At 35.0% G+C, this 27,037-nt stretch overlaps 1 protein-coding gene and 1 pseudogene across 1 annotated transcript; both read right to left on the bottom strand.

Annotated features, from left to right (window-relative positions):
* Window positions 1–1,950: 1,950 nt before the first annotated feature.
* Window positions 1,951–2,958, bottom strand: LOC100731941 (olfactory receptor 8B8-like). Its single transcript, XM_013155445.2, has one exon. It carries the CDS (start codon window positions 2,956–2,958, stop codon window positions 1,951–1,953), a length of 1,008 nt encoding a protein of 335 aa, XP_013010899.2.
* A 7,857-nt stretch (window positions 2,959–10,815) lies between these two features.
* LOC101787054 (olfactory receptor 8B3-like) lies at window positions 10,816–11,737 on the bottom strand (annotated as a pseudogene).
* Window positions 11,738–27,037: the final 15,300 nt, after the last annotated feature.

The raw sequence follows: 27,037 nt of genomic DNA, 5'->3' as shown, positions 1-27,037 counted from the left end.
AAACAAATGTACAAGGTGATAATGCACTTATGATAAATTTCACAATAGGTAAATATGAAGTAAAGATTAGAAAAATGGTAAAATAGTAAATATTACAGGTTTTTAGAAAACCTTTAAAATGTCCTGTTAAATTGCTCTCCTGTCATATGACATTGTAATGTCTAAAGGTCAGTATGAGAATAGCATAATAGAGCTTACAAAACTGAAATTATTCAACTCTTCTCAGATATTTCCACATTCTGAGTTAACATTTTTTAAATTTCAAAAACAAAATTAAAAAAGATAGAAATGATAGAATCTTTACAAATTTAGTAGGGAATTTACATTTGTAAATATATTGCATATCATTATTGAAAAATTAGTTGTACAGATTACAGGATTTGAGCATAAAAATGACCAAACAAGAAAGCACAAACTGTGTTAAAAATGTTAAATATACTACTGATTGAACATTATTTAATACCATATAATTTAAGACTCCTCTTACACAGAAAAACCTGTGAACTCCATTTAATTGTCATAGCTACTGTACAAGCTTTAATTTTCCATCTTTTCCTTTCAAATTCCTACCTGCTGTTTAAGTTACCACTCACATTTCCTCCTCTGAGCTTGCCATTCTTTCTCTTCCCCTTTTCCCATAGAAGTGGTCATGTATTTTTCATATCCATTCCTCCAAATTTATTAATGTATGGCCAATGTAGATTACAGGATTCATCAAGGTTTCCTCATGGAGAAGAATATCCCAATACTCTGTGGAATAAGTACAAATGCACAGTGAAATGCAACTTTTTTCACCCTCAATTACCATTCCTTTCCACAACCTCCTAATTACAAACTGTGTGTCTTTCAGGGGCATGGATTAAGGACATGTTGCTGGGGTCTTTTCTTATTCTTAAATTTCAACTGCCTGGAAATATTTCAAATCCTTCTTTCAGGTTTTATACAACACTGACATCTCCACTTGAGCCAACTATCTCCCAACTCTCCTAGTTCAACAAACTTCTTTATCACAAAGGAAAACATAAAATTTGTTCCTGAACAACAATAAAAACACCTTCATGTAAGTCATATATATAGTTTAGAAGCAAGGCATAGCTTGCTGTAAAAGCAGAAGTATTTTTAATGTTTACAACTAATCATAAAACTAATAAAAGCGGGAAGTACATCAGAAACAGTAAGAGACTCCAAGTAAATAGGCTGCTTGCTTGTTCTATGCTTTTCATTAAAGATCAGTGAGTCTTTCAGTCGTTAAATTTTCTGAGCTTTAGCTTGTAAGTAATGCATACATATTGACTCTCGACCACACAGTAGTTTGCTGAACAAAGTGTATATGAATACTATAAGATGAATGCCCACAATTTGTACCTGCCAAACGAGTTCAGTATGGTAGTCCTGGTGAACCAATGCATGTGTAGTACTGGAATTTGAAGGAGATATTTCCTGCCCAGTGGAGGTGGAAAGACAAGAGTACAGCCAATATGACTCATTTTCCAAAAGAATAAAAAAGAGGAAGAAAAGAAACACTTCCCTTGGAATGCTACAAATATCATCCCGCATTCATTTGGTCACTTGCCAATATTTTTTAATTTTACCAAATGAAAAAAGAAAGTCCATAATGACAATGAGAAAAAGCCTAGATGAAAGTTTTCTTAATTTTATTTTAAAGTAAGAAACATGATGGCAAGATTAAAAATGTACTTGATGGGAAAGTCACTATTAATAAAATTTGGAGAAAATAGGGAGGACGTAAAATTATTATCATGAAAAGAAACAATAGGAGAAGATACTTCCTCCTCCTTTATTAAAATAGACTGCACATCTTCCTATTTCACACTAATATGCACGTCAGGCTTTATTTACACTTTTGGTTTCTGACACCAAAGAAACAATGTGACATTTACTGAAATGAAGAATGTGATAATTATGTATATCTAAAATGTGTGAATAAACTTAATAACTTTTAAAAAAAGTTTTGTGTCTTATAACTAAACACATATAGAAATTAATTACTGACCAAAACTTTCTTTTGCACAAGGATTTCCTCAGTGCCAATTTCACATCTTTGTTCCTCAAGCTGTAGATTAAGGGATTCATCATGGGAACCACGTTGGTGTAAAAGACAGAAGAGATTTTCCCCTGATCCATAGATCCAGCGGAGGACGGCTTCAGATACATGAATGCACCAGACCCAAAGAACAGAGTAACTGCAATTATGTGGGAGCTGCAGGTGCTGAGGGCCTTGGACCTGCCCTCAGCGGAGCTGATGTGGAAGATGCTGTGGAGGATGAAACCATAAGAGATGAAGATGGTAACACTGGGCACAATGATGTTGATCCCCACCACAATGAGAACTTCCAATTCATTGATGTAGGTGCTGGTACAGGAGAGCTGCATTACAGGAAGGATGTCACAGAAATAGTGATTGATGGTGTTTGCATCACAGAACGTCAGCCTCAGCATGCATCCCGTGTGGGCCATGGCACCAGAAAACGCCATCAGGTAGGAGCCAAACATAAGGCTGAGACACACTCTGGGGGACATGGCAGCATTATACAGAAGTGGATTACAGATGGCCACATAGCGGTCATAGGCCATTGCCGTCAACACATAGCACTCAGAAATAACAAAAAAAAAAAAAAAAAAACAGTAAAAATAGAGCTGGGTCATGCACCCCATATAGGAAATAATATTCTTCTCTAATGTGAAGCTCATGAGCATTTTGGGTGTAAACACAGAAGCATAACAGAGGTCAGTGAAGGACAAGTTGAAGAGGAAAAAGTACATGGGAGTGTGAAGATGTGAGTCCAGCCTGATTAGAGTTACCAATCCCAAATTTCCGAGAGCAGTGGTCACATACATTAGTAAAAACAGGAAGAACAGCGGGAGCTGGAGATCTGGCTGGTTTGTCAATCCCATCAGAATGAAATCAGTCACAAAAGAGCCATTTTCAAGAGCCATTCTTTTGTAGTAGTGTCTGTGGACACAGGCAATTGGGGTCACATTCAAAGACAGACAAATTCATTTCTCTTGCATTATTTCTTCCCTCTAGAATAGAATACACCAGTAAAATCAAAGTCTCACCCAATTTGAGCCCATGGGACTGATCTTCATCACGACAAGATTCTCCCAGGAGTATCCACTTACTAGAGTCTTAGTAAACTAAAAATATTGAAGTGTGTCACTAACTGACTTTGGGTCCACTCTTTCACCTATAAATTTGAACAGAAGTCCTAGCAACCAGGTCCTGGTCTCTATGGCAGGTTAGACTCTCGTGTAGTATTAAATGAAGCACTGACTTTAAGCAGAAGTGAGGAACCAGAGTACAGGAGAGGCAAGTCACTAGTCATGTCACAACATTAAAGCCCTAAATCTCTTAGAGCAGGCAGATCTCTGTCCTTGAATAATGAATGCACCACCCAATACCATATGCATACTGTGAACTCTGCAAGTTTTCTGAGCACTTTCTGCTCCTTCTCTCTGAAAATTTCTCTAGCAACTCTATTCTCAGAAATGCTCAAAATGGGAAGAAAACCGCCCTAACGTAGATCCCTGAACTGCCATCTAAAAGGACATTAATAGGCATAGAAATAACAAACTCACCCTCCTTAGACCTGAAAATGTCGTTGTTTACCTATTCTTGTTACTTGCTCATCAAAAGCCTGAAATGACAATTTCGAGCTTTTAGAATTTGATTCCTTGGAGACTGAGAAGAGGCAGCATAGACTGAATTTTCACTAACCTGGAAATTTTTGATAACTATACTTCATGTTTTCTGATTCAGATTCTGAGTCCTGTCACAAAACAGAAAAGCAGTGTTTACTATAGTCACATTTACAATTTAAAATGATGCAAATGATTTAATGTGAAGTAAGTGGCATAATCTGCTTGGTAATAAACAGGAGAAGAGCTTGCCAGTTTTCTTCCCCAGAGAACAGATCTGACCTGTAAAAAAGTGAAATGAAGGAACTGTATTTACTCCCTGGGCTGTGATCTGCCTTAGTTCCTAAGGGACTCACAAATGAATTCAATTTTTTTCTTTACCCTTGGGCTTGTACAAGGTGCAACACAGAGCCAAAAACGTTTTCTACTCTCTGTGTTCTCATATCCAGTGGGGAGTACACTGCTTTTTCTTTCCTCCTTCATTCTAAATGAAAGTTTCCTATCTGCCTTGCCCCCTGGTTCTTCTTTTCTTCATGTGAAAATTTATAAGAATTGAAATACCTCCATTTAGTTGCCTTTTATGGAATATCTTCTTTATAAAAACTATTTTTATAGTCTTAAAATTTTTGTTTGCTTTATGGTACTGGACATTGAACCTAGGGTCTTTTCACTGAGTCACAACACAAGCCTATTTATTTATTTATTAAATTTTGAAACAAGGACTTCAAATTTATTATCCTCCCTCCTCAGCTTCTCGGAGTACTGAGATTACGGGCATGTGTAATCACACCCAGCTCTACTTTGTTAAGTGTTTGTTTCTGAACAACTACTAGAAATTTGTGTGTGACTCTCCTGCTGGAAGTAAATCTATGTTAAACTTTCTTATGGATGAACATATATAGTTGTGTAATCTAAGTAGATTCTTAGATCTACTTAGAAAATGAAAACTTTGCCATTTGAAAATTAATGCTTAAATTTTAACATAGATAGCCATCTCTTCTAATATGAAGTTTAACTTAGGTGAGCACTAACTTTAAAATTCATCTAAGAAATACAACAAATGAAAGCCTTAAACAACTATTTAAAATCCAATTAGGAACCTTGATAAACATTCCTCTAATTCTTAAACTTGCAGAAAATAATAATACTGAAAAATGTAGTACTTAATCTGTGATCACATTTCCTCTTAACTGTGAGAAACGTGCAATTTTTTATTTATTTTTGTTCAATTTTCATTTTATTAGTGCATTTATTCCATAAGGATCACATTCTTCTCAGAACGCTGATGTGTGTACATAAACCATCTTTCCTCATTTTTATCCCTTTCTCCTCCTTCCCCTTTCATCCCTTCACCTCTCGATCTTCCCATCTGTAAAAGATCTCAGCTTTTTATTAGTTATCTTTTGTTTTGCTCTTTGTCAAAGATAGCAGTTATTTCCAGCAGTGCTTCTATGAAAAAAGAATGTTGAGAAAGACTTTTCCTCTTTCCATTACACTTTTCTGAGTCTTGGGAGATCACAATTATGAAATAGTATCTTTAAAGCATTCTTACACTATCCTTCTTTTACTTTCATGTTTTAAATAGGGAATTTAAAACTGTAGAAATGGGATGTAAAGAACTCATAACATGTGAAAGAAACAATGCATAGAGACAATTTGAGTGCATTCAAATTCTGACAGATAAATGTATAAAACATGAATTTCAAGTGGAATAAAATTGAGAGTTAAAAATAAATCCTCAATTCATGATCATTTTTATTTCCAATAAGGCTAACTTGCTGACAAAGACTTGTCTTTTCAACAAAAAGTGCTGGGATAAGTGGTGATTGACATGGAAAAGGTGACTTTGGTGCTTATCTTACAATAGTCAAAGTGAATCATAGATTTAAATGTAAGAAATTTTATAATAAAACCATTATGAGAAAAAAATGAGAGTAAATATATTTGATCTTGAGATAAACAGTGATTTCTTAGGTACTATATTCTAAGGATAAAAAAGTAAAAGACAAATTGAATTTGATCAAAAGTAAATTTTTGAGTTTGAATCAACATGATTAAATGAAGGAAAGAATGAGTCACAGAATGAAACATTTCCAAATCATATAGCATAAGCATTAGCACTCCAAGTTCATTAATAACTCCTTCAAGTATAAAATTTCAGAAAAAAAGTCTTTTTAAAATAGGCAACATATTAGAACACACACATTCCTCACAAGAAGATATGCAAGACACTGAAAAAGATGCTCAAAATTGCTAATAATAAAGAAAATAGAAATCAATCATAAAGACCACCCCAAACTCATAAGAATGTTTTTAATAAAGACGACAACAAATGTCAAATGTTAGAGGTGTGAAAGCTTGGGATTCTCATACACTACAGATGGGTGTGTTTAATGGTTTTAACCACTTATAAAAAATGCATTGTTTTCGCAAGTTTAGGAACAGAATTACCATTGGAACCAAAGGATGGCCCCACTCTGCTCTCTCCTGAGAAACAAAGCCCTTGCTGCAATCTGTCCCTGACCTCTCCTTCACTCTATCCAATGAAATACATACAGCTGGCTACACCGAAGCAAAGTTTCCTTTAATTGGCCAAAAAACTGTTGTGGAGTTTGACTGAGGCACCAGTGGTCTCATTAACAGCAAAAGGCAATGCTGGCACTAGAATAGCCTTGTGTTGATGGCTGGGATGGAGGCTGGTGTAGCAGCCTCTGAGATTCTAGGGCTAAAACGGAAGACAACATCTCAGCTGAGGCCATGGGACTCAGAAAATATTATGTCTTCCTGCTAGTAAAAGTGTCAGCGTTTCAGACTTCAGATTATCCTTATATTGCTAACTGGAGGTGTTTGTGCCTGGTAAAATGTTGTTCTGTTTCACTTTACAACCAATGGGTACAAAGTTTCTTTTCCCTAAGCACTCTGTGGTGACTCCCACCCATTTCCCTGGTTGATAGCAATAAAACTACGAAGTTGTGGAGATGATGAGGCTTTTTGTTCCCCAGAGAACACCGCGTTATCCTGGAGTCCCTCAACTGCAGATCTTTTTCTCTTTGTCTTTCCTTTGCACCTGTGTGCCATATTGCAGGGAGGGTTGGACTGAGACCTCTTGTAGGGGTTTCAGTAGGAACCAGTAATTTCCCTCCTAGCTATATGTTTAAGGAAAGTGAAAATGTGTATTCCCACAAATCATGTGCATGAATGTTAAGAATATTATTACTTATAATAACCAAGAATAGATAACTTCTAAATGTTCATCAATTGGTTAATGTGTAAATAAAAAGTGATATATCTAAATAGTTTACTACCACTCAACCAAAGACTTGGAAATGATGCATACTTGTAAGTTCCAAAATAAATGAACTTTGAAAACATAAAAAAAGCCAGCTATAAAGAATGAGTACATAACTTCATTTCTGAGTTGTACAAAATGAGTAAATAAATAGTGGTGTATTCAGTGAAATATTATTCATCAGTAAAAGAGAGCTACCAAGCCATGAAAAAGTATAAATATCAAATATGTATTCCCAAATAGAAGAGGTCAATTTGAAAATGACACATGCATTTAATTCCAACTCTATGGTGCTCCTATAATGGCAAAAATAAAGTCAGTAAAAAGACCAGTACTTTCTAGGAGGTAGAGGATTAGGGAGTGAAGAATAGATAAATAATGGAAAATGAAAATGAAAATACACTGTGTAATGAAGGCCAATGAAGTGCTGTGTGTGCTTTAGTGGTTTATACGTGTCCTGTATCTGCTCAAACTCATAGAATCTAAAACACCAAGTGTGGACACCACTGAACTCTATGGAGCTCAGGTGCTTGCAGTCCATCAAGATGAGTTCATCAATTATAAAATGTTTGTTATTCTGATAGAAAATCTATTGACAAAGGAGTTTGTGAATGTGTAGGAGCAGGAGTTACATGGGAAATCTGTATATATTTTCATCAAATTTACTATGAATCTAAATCACTCTGAAATATAACATCTAAAGAGAAAAAGGTCTTCAAATCATTCATCATTAGGGAAATGTAAATTTAAGCCATGATGAACTATCACTAAAGTCCTATTAAAAGACTTAGATTTGCTTTTTTATGAGTGCAGTTTTATTAGATGTACGTGAAGAGACTCATGGGTCGAGCTGTGGGAGGGTTCTGAAGCAGAGTTCCGCCGGGTCACTTTCTAGTGGAATGAGGGCACACCTCTCTTCTCAGGTAAGTTTCCACCGGGATCCCCATTGAATGCCAGGTCCACGGTACCTCAGTACATATTTGCAGTATCTGGTGATCACATTCGTGGTGGTGGGGAGTTCATGCGTGCACACAGCACATCTTACTTCTTTGTACTTCTCCTTTCTCTTTCCTCACTCTCCTCTACTTCTATAAATCTCTACTTCTTATTCCCACTTGCAGAAGACCTACCTCCTGTTTCCTGTCATCTATCTTTAAGTTTGTTTTTTAAATAATTTGTACTATGTGTTTCTCGTAGTACAAAGAGAAAACATGTCTGATTTATTTCCCTTAATATTATGGCGCCAAGGTGCATCTATTTTTTACACATGACTCAAATATATCCTTTTGCATGGCTAAGAAATAGCATTAAATATATAAAATACATTTTCTTTACCAATTCAGCTGCTGATGGACATGTAGGGTGTGTCCAAGATTTAGCAATCAGAGTTGTGCAGATATAAACTCAAGTGTGCATGCCTGACTAATCTAAGTTCTTTAAGTCTTTAGAACAATTTCTAGAAAAGAAATTACAGGGTCAAACTGCATTTCTGTTTAAAGGGTTTTTTTTTGAGAACTTTGTATACTTTATCACATTTACAAATTAAAGTTTTGAAATTTATTTTCAAAAATAGACTTAATTTTTAAGATTTTAACTTTCAAAACAATATATTTTTTGAGGTTCTTCAGATGAAAGTTCAGGGATCTGGTTTAATACAGCTTGGTCAATCAGTTCAAGTGCCAGTGAAAGATACAAGGTGCAGACACAGTCTCTGCAATGCAGTCAAAGGATATTAAGTGACAAAAATGTTATTTTTTTATTTAAATATACTTTTAGTACACGTGTAAAAAATTGTAACCATAGGAACAGCAAAACAAATGGAACAAATCATTCCATTCAGTAATTATAGTAATTCAGTAATTATAGATAGCTAAAACTTGGGGAGAAATGGCAAATATGTTGACATTACAGCCATAGAAGGGAAGAATTGATTACTTCAAGCCTTCAATGAAAAATTTAGCAAAGCTACGCATATGAAGCATACAAGCCAGCAAACCAGTGATGTTAAGTTTTATAGTACTCAAACACTGAATTGACTGTTCTTTAAAAGGGAAAAGAGTATATCTTATTACAGTTATTTTACAAATTATGTAAATTGTCACCTTGTGCATCAGGGGAGGAATTTTTAAATAGTCATTGACTCTGGATTCAAAAAGGGAAAATTATATGTCATCCTCCTCTCGAAGATAATTTACAACAATTTTTTTCATTCACCAAAGGAGTTTACCAATTCTCACTGCTCTCTCAGCTGAAATATCAGGTTTTCATTCCTTATATTCCAAAGCATTATAGTGCATGAAAATCAACCAAAACAGGAGTGATTTAGCTGTTCCCAAGTCCTGCTGCCCACTTGGTTAATCTTTTTTTAAAAACAAAAGTTCTAGACTTGTGTTATATCCAGAGACATCTATAATTTCTAAGTTTCTATGGTTTTCCAAAAAAGAGAAAAGAAAATAGTAGACAGTATTTTCCCATTATTTGACTTTTTAAATTCCTTCTTTAAACTTGAATTTAAATTGACATTATTTTATTTCTTGAAGTTGTGTTTTTCTTTCTGATTTCTCACAAATATGGTCAGTTTCATTCCTCAAAACAATATTAATGTATGTCGATTCTGATTCAAAGATTTTTCCAAATATTTATGAAGAGTTGACGATAGCTAGAGTACTCTACAGTGCAAGATATGGGATCACTCTAAAATGCTTTTAAATATATATTTTTCATTTTTCAAACAGAGATCTCTTACTAGTTAACAGTGTGTTTCATTAGTACCTGGTCTGTGCCTTCCATTCTTCCCTAAACCTCAATGTTCTCAATTAAAAGACTGAAACTAGGGGGCTGGGGATTTAGCTCAGCGGCATAAGCACCTGCCTTGCAAGCAGGCAGTTGTGAGTTCGATCCCTAGTACTGATAAAAAGTTAAAAAAAAAAAAAAGAGCAAACAAAAGACTGAAACTAAATCTAATTCTCCTTCTCAAGAAATTTCTGTTGCCATCTTGCATAATCATCTCTAATCTACACAGCCACACAAAAAATGCCATCAAGGTGTTCACTTGAACAAAAACAACACAAGGGCATTTAGAAAAGAATAATTTTTCCTTGCTTCCTTGCTTCTTTCCTTCCTTCTCTGTTTCTTACCTTCTTTCTCTTCTTCATTGTCAGTATGAGCACTTTCTTCGAAAATAATGAATGATTCTTCACCTCATGAAATAAAACGACACTATGCTGATGTTGTGTTTTTGGATAGAACAACTTTTATTTGTCATTTTTTTAATGAAACATGAATCTCACAGGTTGTCTGTATGCTAGGCTTACGTTGGGTAGGACTCTATGTCTTGCATATGCTAGCAGTTTATAAATATAGATGTTTCTGTATAGTCCAGCAAGTACACTCTCTATCACAGCTGTAAACACTATGCATTATACTTTTAGTCAGCTTTATTTACTGTACCTTGTGAAGTATAACTAATACTTATTAGATTATTAATATGTTTTTATTGAATAGAAGGGCTAGTGAAACTACAAGAGGTTAATAATTTAACATCCTATAACTCTTTAAAGAAGAAAAAACCTAAAACAAACAGTCTTCTGACATCAGTTGTACATCTCTTTCTAGACTACATTGTCAACCTCATTTTTTTTCATTTTCATTTCATGTCACCCATAAAAGGAAAAATGGTGAGAGGTGAAAATGATAAAGAAAAAGAGAAAAAATACTGCTAAAATTTTTTTTGGCAAACAAGAACTTGCCTTCCAAGCTAAAAAAGAAATATGATAATGAAGTTTTGAAGAGAAACATTTTATATAAACTTAGAATTAATTTGTGTTGCAAGCACATGCACAGAAAGAGATTGTTTCTGATCAAAGCTATCTTCTGCCAAAAGCAGAAGCAACTTTCACATCTTTGTTCCTCCAGCTATAGATCACAGAGTTCATCGTAGGAACTACGCTGGTGTAAAAGACAGAGGAGATTTTTCCCTGATTCATAGACCTAGCAGAGGATGACTTCAGATACATAAATGCACATGATCTGAAAAACAAGGAAACTGTAATTATGTGGGAACCGCAGGTGCTGAAAGATTTCGACTTGCCCTACATGGAGTGTATTTTAAATTTACCAGAGAGGATGAACACCTAAGACAAAAAGATGGTGACACAGGGCACGATGTTGTTAAATCCAGCCATAGTGAAAACCACAAGCTCATTGACATAGCTGCTACTGCAGGAGAGCTCAAGCAAAGGGAAGATGTCACAGAAATACTGGTTGATGGCATTTGCATCACAGAAGGTCAGTCTCAGCATGCATCCCACGTGGGCCATGGCATCAGAGAACGCCATCAGGTAGAAGCCAAGCATAAGGCTGCAACACACTTTAGAAGACATGCCAGTGTTATACAACAAGGGATCACAGATGGCCACATAGCAATCATAAGCCAATGATGTCAGCACATAGATTTCAGAAATAATGAAAAAAACAGTAAAAGTAGAGCTGGGTCATACAGCCTCTGTAGGAGATAACATTCTTCTGTGATAAGAAATTTATTAGCATTTTGGGTGTAAATACAGCAGTATAATGAAGGTCAATGAAAGACAAGTTAAAGAGAAGAAAGTACATGGGAGTGTGAAGATGTGAATTCAACCCAATCAGAATTATTAAGCTTAAATTTCCTAAAGTTGTGACCACGTACATTACTAGAAACAGGAAGAACAGTGAGAGCTGGAGGTCTGGTCTTTCTGTTAACCCCATCAAAACAAATTCAGTCACAAAAGAGCCATTTTCAGGAGCCATTCTTCCTCTGTAGAATCTATGGACGCAGGAAAAAAGAATTAAGCTCACCACACACAAGTGCTCTTACAATCCTTTCTTTTATGAATGTGAGACACAATCCAGAAATGTCAGAACATAACCAATCTAAAGCCATAGAGCTTGACTCTAATGTTACTTGGTGCTGAGTGACATTGTCTTCCCCTCACTGAAGTTTTAAAAGCTAAATATGGTTTAAAAAAATCAGCATCTTCAGTTTAGCCAATAGAGCCAGGGCCTGTGCTGCCATATGAAAACAAAGCTGCTGTTAAAAAAATGAACATCACAGGACTGGACAGCACCATCTCATCATTTTCTCCCTTGTTTGGATCTTTCCTCCACTAGTGAACTTGGAGGCAGAAGTCTTTTATCTTGGCATTAAATTTTAATGCAGATCACACTCTTGGTGTTTTGGAACCATGAAACTTCTTCTCATCTAAACACAGCAACCAGACTCTAGGAATGAATGGTTCAGTCACTGCCCCATAGCACAGGAAAACTCATGTCCAGAAGGCTGAGAATTTATCCATGAAAGGTGTACTTAATGATTAAAATACTGCACCCACCTGTGTTCAACAATTCTGCAAACATCATCTACTTCTCTTTCAAAGGTGTTCTTCTTGAGAAAAAATTAAACTCTCATCTCCCCATCAGCGTCATCTCAAAAGGAAATTCATCATTTTGGTTCAATTCTGTTTGTTCTTGTGTCTTTAATACTGATCTTCCATGGAGTTTATATCTAGGCTTACTTATTCTTTTATGTGAAGTTGTAAAGGACTGCAGTAGTTCACCTTAGGTTTTGTTTTTCCAGAGGTAGTTCCAAAATGACTTTTAATGTGTAGCATCCATACTAAAGTTTTGATCTTTATACACTTAGTGGAAATGGTTGCTGAGTGTCCTGCTGAGATCTTAAATATAACATTCTAGCAGTGTAGTTAGAAATTAGAAATTTCTGAATTCCTCATAGACAAAACGAAAATATAGAGTTAAAAGTTCTGTGTTGGAATCCTGCTCCACATTTTCAAATTACAATATCTTGGACAAGTAGCAGCATGTCTGTGCCATAGCTTGCCCTTTACAAGATAGGAATATAAAAAGTAACATGCATTTCACTGGACTGTTGGGATTATTATATAAGAAGATAAAGAAATAATCAAAATAAATTTGTACATATGTAAAGCAGTGAAATATCAATTCAAGTGCAGATGTCCTACATGTATAAAGAATTTATGTTCAAATGAATTCATCACAAATTGAAAACATCCTAGCTACTGAACAATTTAACTTGCCTAATCATTCCTAACTGTTCTCAGATTGCTTATAGTAGCTTAAAGCATTGTAATAGTATCACACCAAAGAAAATGTCAACATTTGAGAATCAAAATGCAGTTCATAAGAATGAGCCAAAAAACTCATTACACAAAGAACAGGTGGAAATTCAGGAATCACAGTGCAGCACATACACACTTTGCTACTCTCACACTATTGTGCAGCCAGAGCCTTCTCACCTGAACCACTGACCTGGAGACCATCTGTGATTATGTTCTGATCATTTCTCAAGTATATTCTAACAGTCATCAAAATTCTATTTCAATTTTACATACTATGTTTCTCTATAAGCTATACATTTCATAACATTTTTAAATGAAAGAGATGTACAGATTCATGAATGCAGAGTCATATCAAATATGATTTCATGGAAGAAAACTTTGAGAAAAAAATTTGCCCTTTCATTTTACATTTCCTGCTGTCACTTAGAACCACATGAGTTCCTGAGTGTTAGGAACCAAGGGAAATAATTCTTTTAAAATTATTTTAGTGAGAGAAAGAATGTAAAGCAATAAGGAATGCATTCTTTAACCTCACAATGAGAAAAGAAAACATGGTTTTCCATACTTATACCTACATCATGATTAGGGATGATAGTGTAATATGGCAAGAAAAAATAAATGGCAGTTATATTGCAAAGGCTAAAACAAACTTTCTTAGAAACTAATGATTGTTCACATAAAAATTCAAGGTATTCTAAAAATCGATTCTACACCAAGTTAAACATAAATTTAGAATGCTACAGAACATCAGATCTGTCTCAGTCCACTTCTGGTCTAAAAATAGAATCATATAGATGTGCAATTTTTAGGAAAAAGAAATTCAGTAGTTCTCTGTTCTTCAGTCTTTGAAAGTTCTTCAGTCTAACCAAAGATGAGACATCAGCTACTTTCAGTAGCTTTCTTAAAGCACAATAAAGTAATATTTGGCATCACATAGTAAAAAAGCAAAAGAAGCTGAGAACAAGGACCCTATTTCCTGAACTACTCTGCTTGTGTTTTTTTTTTGTTAGTGTATCAAAGCCATCTATGTTAGATTATAACCCACCTTCTCTGCCTCATTTCTGCTATGCTATGCTATTTTTCTGCCATTGGTTGTCTAGTTTTCTCCTTCGTTTCACTGTCTGTCCCATTCACTTAGGGCTCTCTGCCACTATTCCTGAAATCCTGCTGTTTATTTTTTTTCTCTCTCTAGAATGTCCTTCTGTATTTTTTATAGGGTTGATTGGTAGTCACGAACTCCCCTGTTCCTCTTTGTCATGGAAGCATCTTGTTTTTCCATTAATTTTGAGAGATAGTTTTTCAAGATACATCAATTTGGGTTTGATGTTATTTTCTTTCAGGGCTTAGATTATTTCCCCCCAGGCTCTTCTCAAATTGAGAGTTTGTGTTGATAAGTCTGTGGTTATTTTGATGATTTTTCCTTGTAGGTGATCTGCTTCTTTTCTCTGGCCGCTTTTAATATTCTGTTCTTGTGGTGGATTTCTGGGATCTTGATTATTATATGTCTGTATGTAGATCTGTTTTGGTTGTAGTTGGCTGGTGTTCTGTATGCCTCATACATCTGAATATCATTTCCTTTTCCTATGCTTGGGAACTTTTCCTTAATTACTTCTGAGAATAGCCTTTGTGTTTCATTTGTGTTTACCCCTGCTTCTTCACTCACAATTTTTATTCTTAAGTTATATATCACTGTGTTGTCTGCTAGCCTTTCTATTGTTACTTCCTGGATCCTTGTTATTTTTAAGGGATCTTTCCTTTTGTGATCACATATTGCAAACCTATCTTCAAGTTTTGATAGTCATACATTGATTTCTTTCAAGCAATTTTGCCAGCTTTCAATGGAGATTTAATTTCCTGGTAATGTCTTTGAATCTGCTTCATGTATCTTGATTTTTAAAATGTTCTTCATTTAAGGTTTCCCTCCTTTTTTGTGTTCCTCCATTCTTTCATCCATGTCTTCTTGAGAAGTGCTTAGCATTTATTTTATGAATCTTCTTATGTCTTGCTTTACTTGTATTTGTATTTCTGTTTTGAGTTCTTCTATAAGATGAGATTTCCTTATGTCAGCTGATGCCATTTCTGATATTGCATGTGTGCTTCCCTTGATCTCTTCTACCTTTCTTGGACCCATATTCCCTGGATTGGTGGCTGGGGAATTTTTCCTGTTTCTTTCTCTTGTCATGTTTCTGGTTTCTTCCAGACAGATGTATGGTGGAGGTCCCAGGCCCTTTCTGCACTGGTTACAGTTACTCTGAAACATGCTGTCTAGGGATTTCTGCCTTCTCAAGTTTGCTCTTGATCACTGAAGTGAAAACAGGGGCAGTGTAGGCTGGCCTCTCCCTTCCAAGCAAATCAACCATTGGGGTTCTTCACCACATTAGTGTGTGCCGCTTGGATGGAAATGGTTTGGGACAGTTTCGGGGGCAATTTCATCCCTACTGGTTCCTCTCCAGGGGCATAACCCAGCCCAAGCAGATTCCCCCAATCTGCTCTGTAACTAGGAATGACCAACTGAAATCATTACAGTTCCAGATTCAGGACTGTCCTGCCTGATTCCAATATGTTGTCTAGCCAGTCATCCCCTCCCAAAGGAGGCTCATATTCTGAGCACTCACTGCAGGTTAGTGCAGATCTCCATGCTGGCTCTGTTCTCCACTGCAATTCGTCCTTCTGCTGAGGAACTTGGGCTTGTCAACTTTCAACTTTGGTGCAATGGCGAGTTGTCTGACTCCAGGGTACCTAGCACAGTGTGGGATTGGCTCCAGTGACAATGCATCTGGCTCCAGCCTTCTGTCCACAATTTTATTTTCATTCCTTTTTTTCCCCTTAGTTTCTTCCTGGGATCATGAGAATCCTTCTCCTTTCATCTGGTCTTCTCCATAGTGTTAAATTCTAGCATCTGAGCTCTTTTTCTCCAAGAGGCTCTTCACCTTGCTGCTTATTGATCCACCATCTTCTCAGGAACTCCCAAGGTATATGTACTTTAATGACTGGGATTTATATCTAGAATCGAAGAACTGATCAACCTAAAAAAATCAAATAATGTGATATATATATATATATATATATATATATATATATATATATATCTAGGGATCCCAAAATTTGATCCTAATTACAGTATGAATAATTACTAGGAAAAGACAAGGAAGAGAGAGACCATATTGGTTAATGCTAAAGAGGTCCAGAATAGTTTCTAAAAATCAGGCACAAGTGAAGATGTTCAAGAGACCATGAAGTAAACTATGAATGTAAAAGTCATCAGAATTTCTGCTGAAGTTCCTGGAAGAAAAAAAGTGGACCTGGAAACTGTGCAGCAAAGTGCTTGTAACCCCCAGGTTCTGGTTTCTGTCAAGACATTGAGCAACCCAGGTGTCTGTGTGGATGCCTGACTAGGAGGAGGAGGACCTCTGTGGAAGGGGTCTCATGGTTCACCAGAGTGGAATGAAAGATGAAATCTCTAGAAAGCAAGCATGGTGTCCCCTGTCTGGCTACAATAAGGATGGAATCATTGTTCTTTCTGAATATCAAGGCATGGGTCCCTTGAACAAGCAGAAAGAATGAGAAAAGCTTTCCAAATTCCAACATGGGAACACATGGCAGCACAGAATGCAGCTGAGCATGGATGACATTAGCCTCTGGTGACTGTGCTGCAGTCTCGCAGGGTGTTCTTGCCATTGTTGCATCATTGATGTGCCTGAAATGCTATCCCAGCATCTGAAGATCAGTAAGGTTATCATGGTACTCACAGCTCTAGAATGGCTGTTAGTGCAGGCACTTTTAGTGTCATGGGAAATTTGCGACTCCAGAGAACCCGTGGCCCTTTGTTGAGGGCTTTTCATGATGACCTTGTAGCTTCATGGACTAGAAGGTGAATGTTTGGAAAATTCCAGAAATTTCTGGTTTCCTTTTGAGGCATCTCAAAGTGTGTGATAAGGTTCACTTCTGTTTGTTTGATATTCCTGAGGCCCGTGAGAACCAGTTTCCTGAAGAAAGATTCCCACTAGGAAAGATATCCTGAACACCTATGCATAGATTTTTAATTTATTCAGAGACAGTATGTTTTCAGACAATAGAAATGATGTAAAAATTAATTCAGTCATTGAAGGGTGGGATTTAAGGATTGAGTGGAAGTTTGATCTTTTGTGTTGTGATGATGGAGATTTTGCTTGAGATTAGTGTTTCTTTATTTTTCACTCTATAGCCATGTAGTTCCTTCTATACATCTGTGTGCACATCTGTGTATGATTTCTCTCTCCTGACAATGTGGGTTACTAAGTTAATAAGAGAACCAAAGTTGATCTCACTTAAAACTGGATTTAGTTCTTTTTTAATTTTTTATTTTAAAGAGATTAAGACAAAAAAGTACATAACAGAGAAGATCAGAAAAGAACAATGTAAGCAATACAGTATTTCACCACAAGACAACCCATAATTAACAGTAATTACCACAATGTCTCTTTCTTTGAAATAGTTGAGTATAATTTCATATTCAATAGTATCAAACATAACAAAATATATAAAAACATTCAAAAGAATGAGAGTGTTACAGGCTTTCAGAACCAAATAACAGAAAACAAACAATGGCTACTATATTATCTCATTTCACAAAGGAAATTTGTTTATACTTTCACACATAATACAATGCAGTAAGGTACAACATGATAGAGCCAATGGAAACAGAGGAGCAAGAGCATGGTAGGACTTCAGAGTAAGATGATATTATATCAGTACTGGCTATTATAATGACTTATTTGAGACCATACTCATAAGAGAAATAAATCAAACTCACATATATAAATACCGTGTAGTCTCCCTAGTATAAGAAATAGTAAGAGTACATAAGAGTTTAGGGTAACCATGATTCCCCATTACATTATTTTGAAGCCTTATAATGATCGCAGTTGCAATGTGTTTGTCCTAGTTTTTTGCTTTTATTATCTGTGATGGCATGAACAGCTAATTTGATGGATTCAGTTCTAATCGCAATTGTGGCTATCCAGTTGTCACTGTTTACAGTTTGATCACTGTACTGAAAATTCAGGGAATTTGCACTGTTACATCCCTAGTAGTTCTTGGAGTTCTTTTGCTTGTTTGCTTTCAACAGGGTCAGCAACTCACTAGCTTGATCAGGTTGAGTTTGAATTTGCCATGCTCCTGCCTATGTTCTCAGAGTACTGGAATGGCAGACATACGGCATAGTATGTAGCTCATTTAATGCTTTAAATGGTTATTAGGAAACAAGAAGTGGAGACAAGGATGAAAGGAAGGGGGAAAGGATTCTATAAAGAGAGCCAAGAGCTGGAAATAGAGCTTTTTGAAATAGGAAGGTGAAACTGGGCATGGTGACACACATCCATTGTTGCAACACTCAGGAGCCTAAGACAAGAAGATCACTGCAAGTTTGAGGCTAGCCCGTATTCTGTAATGAGTTCAAGTCCACCCTCAATGACATAGCGAGACACTGTCTCAAAAAAGCAGAAACAAACTCAGAAGGTGATTAGGAATTCAAAGGTAAATTAATGAATAGGAGGAGAGGGGCCTAAAAAACTTAAAATATGCTCTGTACATGTACAAATTTTCCATAATAAATGCAGTCATTATATACTACAAACATATTCTAACACAACATAATTTGATAAAAATGATGAAAATTTTATCATGTGAGGTTTGTGCCATCCTCTTTCCAGTGAGTTACTGAATAAGATGATTTTTCATATTTTAAATGAAACACTGAATAGAGGAAGTCTGTGGGAAAATATGTAACTTTTTTTGTGGAAATCCTTGTGAAATTCCTACAGTTTCCTATGGAATTTCTATGCCCAGTACTTACATCAATAAGTGTCACTTGTTAATGGAAAGAGTTGATCTAGTCTACTCAAATTGAACCATTGAATCCTTCATAGAGACATTTCTTGAGATTCTGTCACATTTTGCTTTTAACTCTTATCCAAAGGGAATAAAAAGTCATGGAATATTAAGACAGTATAGCAAAGAATTCATATGGCTGACCTATATAATAAACAGAAGTGTTCATGGGGATATGTGACTGATTTTAAAACATAGCAGATGATATAACATATATAAATGTATATATATATATATATATATATATATATGTATATGTACATTTGAATGTATTCTCCCTAAATCACATATAACACACACATGCACATGCAGATAGGCCGGCAGATAGATAAGTAAATAGATGTTGGGATAAGTCATGAATAAATATATTTTTTAAACAAGCACTTCTGGAATTGTGGCTAAATGTTCACCTTCAAAAATGATGTGGATATTATCTTACAGTGTAAAGAAATTAAACCAAATAAATCATAAATCTAGAAGTAAGAAGTAATAAAACTTTGTAAAAGAAACAGAGGTAAATGCACATAACTTTCTGGCAGGTAATTACTTCTAAATATTATACCTTTCACCTGGCAGAGGAATAATATCCAAAATAGTCAAATGACCCAAAATATCTAAAACTAAATGAAAAGGATTACAAAAAATAAATGAGCAGACAAGGTAAGTACACATGTCTCAAGAGAAATACAAATGACCAATGAGTATGTAAAACACTTTTCAATAATTTTAATCATTAGAGGAACATAAATCAGAAATACATGTTACCCAGTCAAGATGGTTATTAACAAGAAAAAAAAAAACATAAGAAATTCTGGTAGGAACATAAGAATAAAAGAACCTTTCTAGACTATTGATGGGAATGGAAATTACCACAGCCAACTATGAGGAAATACAGAAGGTTAAAATAGATTATAGTTAGAGCTACCAGAAGAAGCACTGCAGCAATCCTGGTAAACCCCTACCCAAAGGGTTCTGAGTTGGCATTGCTATGTAACGATACCTGCATACTCGTGTTAATCTCAGCACTGTTCACCTTGGCCTAGTTACAGAAACTGCTTAAGGGCCCATCACTGGATGAAAAGTAAAGCAAATATGGTTTGTAAATACAGTGGAGTATTACTAAATCATAAAGAAGAACACAAGCATCTCATTTACAGGAACTCGGGTAGAACTGGAAATCATCATGTTAAACAAAATCAGCCAGACTCAGGAAGACAAGTGTTGTATGTTTCCCTTGATCTTCAGAATCAAAGCAGAGGAAAGATAACATGAACAGAGAAGGGAAACTGTTAAGGAAATAAGGAGAGATGTGGTGAAGGAGAAGAGCTGGCAATAAGCAGGGTAGGTGTGGTCTAAATGCATCATATCCATTAAATGACACCCATTATTTCCTATAAGTATTAAAACAAGTTTTAAAAGATTATTATCTGGCAATGATCTTTTAAAATTACATGCACATAATAGGCTCTCCTGCATTCTAATTTTAAAACAACACATCTCTCAATTTTTTCTCAGGACAACTGGGACATTATTATTTCTACAACTGGAAAAAATTATTTTAAATGTAATCTACCTTTTCCCACCACAGTGAAACAGAAATGAGTGAAAGGTGCTGAATTGCATAGATTAAATTTCCTTGTTTTATAAATACAGAGAAAGCCACAATTTCTGATCAAAACTGTCCTGCTCAGGGCTTTTCTCAGGACAAGTTTAACATCGTTGGTCCTCAAACTGTAATTTAAAGAGCTCATTAAAGGAACTGTGTTGGTGTAAAAGACGAGATTTTCCCCTGATCCATAGATCTAGCAGAGGACAGCTTTAGATACATGAATACACTGGACACAAAAACAAGGCAACTGCAATCATTTGGCAGCTGCAGGTGCTGAGGGCCTTGGAACTGCCCTTGGTTAAGCTGATGTGGAAGATGCTGTGGAGGATGAAACTGTAAGTGACGAAGATGGTGACACTGGGGACAAAGATATTGATGCCACCCACCATGACAACCAGCAGCTTATAGGTTCTGATACACGAGAGCTGAAGCAAAAGGAGAAATTCACAGAAAGAGGAGAAAGTATATAGGTATGTGAAGGTGTGAACTCAGCTGAATTAGAGTTATCCAACCTCAATTTGCCAACAAAGTGACAACATATGTAACTAAAAACATGAAGAGAAGTGGTATTTCTAGAGCTACCTGATCTGTTAACCCTAGAACAAAGAATTCAGTCATAGAAGAGACATTTTTCAAAAGGCATTTTCCCAGGAAAGAATTTTTGGATTCAAAAAAGTGCTATATTAAAGGACACCCAGGTAGTCTCACAAAATTTTGCACACAACATGGGATATCTCTGGAATTCTGTAAGAATATCCCCAACCTGACTGATAGAACTTATTTTAATAGTAGCATGGTGGTGAGTGACACTCTCTTCCTGTAGGACACGATTGAGGTACAGCATACTCCAGTGCTGAATCTGTTTTGTATTATTCAGAAAATGGGCTTCTGTCTCCTGTTGTCATCACAGTGAGTGAGCACAGGACACAGCTGCCATGATCAACAGGTGCCACTGAGAATAGATAACATCAATTTAGTGTGGTATTTTTCATAGCTGTATCCCCTCATCTTGGTGCAGAGTTAGGAGTCAAAAATCCTAGCACCACATTTCTACTTAATGTAGGCAAGCAGTACATTGCATTTTTAATGTCCTAAACATTCTCAGGACTCTTGAGAACACTAGTCACCTATGCTGTTCTTACTTCTTGTATAGAGAGAATAAAATTTGCTAGTGATTACCAGCGTTCCTCCCAGAGATTCATCAAAGATCAGTAAAAAAAATCCTAGTGGTGCGGTGGGTGCACTTTTTTAAAGCAGCTCTTCTTGGTTATGGGCTTTGTTATAGCTTCACAACTTTGTGTTGGGTGGATGGCAGAGTTTCCACAGATTGCTTTGTCTATGAATGTCATAGCATTTTTCCTGTGGTGATTTATGTCCAGGTACCTTACTTTGCAACATTCTTAGGCTCTACTCTATGATTTTAAAGATGTAAGTCAATCCATAAGGCCTGATGTATTTACTCCATTATATATGTTGTATAATATATTGCATGTTATGTATATGTATATATATATATATATATATATATATATCTGTGTGAGAAATAAATGTATATAAGTATATATTTATACATAAATCTTACATGTACTAGAAGCTTCATTCTGTACATATATATGGAAGTTGACTTATATGAAAATTTACTTAATAGTATAAAATAAGGAAGTTCTCCTATTGTCTTCAAACTGCTAAAACTGTAGACCTTATAAATTCAAAATGATTAATAGTGTTAAAACACATATGAGTTATTTCTGGGAACATGAAACAACATATGATGTGAGAAAGATAAAAGAGGCTTTGAATTTATAATTTATTAAGTTAATATTTGTCTTTTATAACTTAAGTATTATATTTCTGTATATCATACTTTTGCTCTATTTTTAATGATTTTTCCAATGTGGTATGCATGAAATTAAAATTCTTAGATTCCGTGAGGTAAGAAATGAGAAATTCACTATGCAGCATTATTAATAAGGATCTGAGATTAATAGATGATTGGTCCTCATGTGAATTGAATTTCTTTACTCGCTAGTAAACAGAACAACTACTTTAGATATTGATAAAAAAACAGCATCTCTTTTTGGAGTTGGGGTGGCATTTTATTTTACTAACCTTTGTTCTTCATCTTGAATAAGTCTACACTATTGATCATAAATGATCAGTAGAAGTTATGATGCATTAAAATTCAATTAGTTGGCTGTATTTATTCTTCCTTATACCCTAAATAAACATACAGAGATAGAAAATGTACCTGACATCCATGATATATGTAATGAGTATGTACATTATGCATAATTTGTACCAAAAGCAACAGACCTATTTAAGGCTCTTTCATCTTCCTCAAGCCTTCACACAATTTGCAATTTCCAAACAGATCTATTGAATGGGAATTTTGCTTGAAAAGGCTATACATAATTACATCTGTGAATATTGAGATACAGAAAGTGTCTGGAGAATTTCGTAGTGTGGTAGCAGAGCACTACTAAGCTGAAGTGCAGTGTCTGAGTTTAATTTATGTATTAGCCATGCTGCATAAGACCCTTATAAGGAGAAAAGTGCTGCCTCCCATGGTGTGATGTCTTTAATTCTGTAGACATTTTAAAACATAACTTGTGACAAATGGAGGGATATTGGGTCTTATTATGAAAGCCTTCTTATAAATTCTAATTTTTATAAAATAAGCATTATCCTTTATACTAAAAGTGCCATAGTGAGACAAAAAATACATACTAATTATATCCATTAACTAATAAATATATGCTTCTGTCACCTAAATAAGTCCCTATTTCAGAGTGAAAATTTTCTCAGCTGAAAGTGGAGATTTTGGTGGAAATCTAGGAAAATAGCTCCCTCTGAAGGGAACTTTTGATTTACACAGGATTTGAATTAATGTTAAAAGATGAAACTTATTCTAGGAAATATAGCCAATGAAAGTTGATTAGACCATTTTAAAAGTGAAATTGAGTTATTCAAAAGTATGCCTGATTTTAAGATGGTCAAAAATCTTATGATGTAGTCATCTGTATCAAAGGGGCCAAACATGTTCACTTGAAGACTTTTTTTGCTAGAAAAACTGGCTTTCCACATGTCAAGGAATAAAACTAGATCCATATCTATGACCATGCATTATATTAAAATTAAAATGGATCAAAGATCTAAATATTAAAACAGAAATACTAAATCTGCTGGAAGAGAGAATAAGTACAACTCTTGAAGACACAGGTGAAGGCAAAGATTTTCTGAAGGAAATACTGATTGCATGAGAAATATTACAAAAGATCAACAGCTGGGATCCCAGCTTATTAAAAAGATTTTACACAGCAAAAGAAGTCACCAACAGAGCAAAGAGATAACACAAAGAGTTGGATGCAGTTTTTTTCCCATATTCTTCAGACAACGTATCAATATTTAAAAGAGATAAAGAGCTCAAAACAATCAGACACACCAGATTTAAAGGTCCAGCCCCAAAATGAGCATCTGAAATGAATAGATATTTCTAAGATGAAGAAATGCAAATGTCAAATAAATACATAAAAATATTTGACATCACTGGTATTTGAGAGATGCAATTTAAAACAATGTTGATATACCATTCCATTCCAGAAAAAATGACTATTATCAAGAAATCAATTAATAACAAATGCTGGTAGGGATGTTGATAAAAACCCTTCTACATTGTTGGAGTATATATCAGTGCAAACTCCTGTGAAAATCAGTATAGAGAGTCCTCAAAAATTCTAGGACTAGCGGTCCCAGTTGGCTCAGCGAATCGTCTTCCTGGTGTTTCCCTATAGGAATTAAAAGCATCATAACATGGTGATATATACACACCCACACTTATGGCAGCACAGTTTTTAACAGTTAAATCTTAGAAATAAGCCAAATGGCCATCAACCATGAATTCATAAAGAAGATATGGTTTTTTTGTACAATGAAATATGATGATGCTATAAAGAAAAAATAAACTTGAGACATTTCTAGATAAATAGGTGCACCTTAAACCATAATCTTAAGTGAAATAAATTGGACACACATGTGTAAATATCTTATTGTTTCAATGATATGAGAAACCAAAATTTTAAATTAGGATAAATATGTATAATAGATATCCATAAATAGGAAGGAAATGTTGAAATAGGAAGGAGAAATAAGAAGGGAAAGGGTAAAATAGAGAAAATAAGGGAAAATGTAAACAAAACTTTTCTAAATAAAGAGGGAAATAGAGGTTGAAGGGAGGGGAAGAGAATGGGAAAAAGAATCAAGATATATCATGTACATGAATAAAAATCATTTATGATAAGTGAGATCATTATGCATATCTAAAACGTAAAAATCAAAGCAATTTATTAAAAATGTCTGAAAATTATATGTGGTAGAAGAATAAATAGCAATTTATTTTATACTAATATTACTTCTTGCGTTATTAAAAATGCTGAGATCCTTTAGAGTAAAGAAAAACAGCAGTTCTCTCAGAGTTCTGAATGTCATCTTATTTAAATAATTTGTTATTGTTAGAGTATTAGGATTTTTCTTCAAATAATTTGTGAAGTCACTATGCTTTTTTATTTTTTATTAAAATTCTTTCATTTCTTCTCGTCTAGCTACACTCTTTAGATCGTGCAGTGCTGTGCTAAATAAAAGTGACAAAAGATGCTTTGCATCAATCTGATTACACCACTCACTCCTGAATTTTTCACAGTAGAGGACAGCAGAGATGATACCCAAAAGACTGACCTCACTGAAGAAGAGACCAACATCCAGGAGGAGAATTTCTGTTCAAGACTGAAGCATTACCTTAACAGAAAAAAGAAGAACATGGGAAATCAGAGAAACAGAAGACCTCTCCCAACCCAGTGCTCTCAACTGTGCTTAGGTAGATCAAGGAGGCACAAACAAAGAGAAAATACCAGGTAGCAGAACTCTACCGAAAGGTTAAAAGAGATGAATGCACTAAGGAATTTCAAATAGGAAATGAGTTAGAATTCAATGGTATATCTGACTAAAACGTTATTTGATTCAAAACTTGAATGAATAATTCACCAAGACAGAATCCTATTACTGTTATCAGATTTAAATTCCTGAAATTAAAAAAAAGTCTGTATAGAATTCGCAGAAATAACCAGTGTGAAGACAGTGTCAGAAATTTGGGTAAATTTTGAAGCATTCAGAGAAACCACACAAAAAAGAAAGAGAAAAGAAAAGAGGACCAAGAAGCTAATCAATGACTAAAATAACTAATCAAGAGCGAACTGAAGTTAAATCTAGATGATAGCACAGATGCAATTATTAATTATCAACGTTTACAAAAATCACAGAAGAAAAATTTCCCAAATATGAGAATATTTTAACACACACGCAAATGAGGCTTTCAGAAATCAAGTAACTGTCCTCAAAAAAATACAAAACAAAATGAAAAATAAAAACCAGAATTTTATAGACAGTCTGAGAGGAACAAAATATGAAATATAATGGTAAACACATTAGAATTGCAGCAAATTTATCAGCAAAAACTTTAATTCTGGAAGAGCTTGGAGCAGTTTTCAAGCCATAACAAACAACTTCTAATGCCAATGAGCATCCCTAGAAAAGTCTTTTAAAATAGATGAATAAGCACATCTCATGTAAAAGAGCAGGTCAAGATATATATAGATATAGATACAGATACAGATACAAATACAAATACAGATACAGATATAGATAGATATCTGTAGTATAGATTTATAGAATACAGAGATACATATCTATATGTAGTACATAATATCTGTCTATCTATCTATCTATCTATCTATCTATCTATCTATCTATCTATCCATCTATGTATAGTAAAGACACCACTCCAGAATATACTAAAGAACATCATAGGCATAAATAACAGAGGAAAAATGGAAAAAGGAGGAGTCACCGATAGAGAAAAAGTGCAGTGATAGCATGTAACTCAGGCTATTAATATCTCTCAAAGTTAATGATTTCAATTCTATAAAAGACAGATTGCCAGACTGCATCAAAAAACATAATCAAACAATTTACTGCATTCATGAAACTCACCCAATAAAAAGTTATTCATAGATTAAAAATCAAAGGATGGAAAAGAATATTTTATGCATCAGGAGCCCCCCCCCCCAAAGTAGCAAGGGTAGCAATTTAAATCTCAGACATGACTTAAATCTGAAGCTGGTTATAAGAGACAAAGGAGGCCACTCTGTTTCAAAGAGGAGCACAAAATACTTCCCGCCAAATGTATGACATATTAAACCATAGGGCCTGCTTAATTAAGTATAAAGGAAATAAATTCACTCCATATGTACCATCAGACCACAGTGCAACAAAATTAGAAATCAAGGACAGAAAAAATCATAAAAATGTAGTAGCACTTCACAATAGCATAGAATTCACAATACTCTCCTAAACAACCAATGGGTCAGAGAAAAAAAATCAAGAAATACTTTTGTTTTAGTCAGGGGTTGTAAAGAGAACAATTAT

Source organism: Cavia porcellus, unplaced genomic scaffold (assembly GCF_034190915.1).
Source record: "Cavia porcellus strain 051 isolate PalLab524CR breed Dunkin Hartley unplaced genomic scaffold, mCavPor4.1 scaffold_9, whole genome shotgun sequence".
NCBI lineage: Eukaryota > Metazoa > Chordata > Mammalia > Rodentia > Caviidae > Cavia > Cavia porcellus.
Note: the sequence above shows the minus strand (reverse complement) of the source record. Positions and strands in the feature narration are given on the sequence as shown.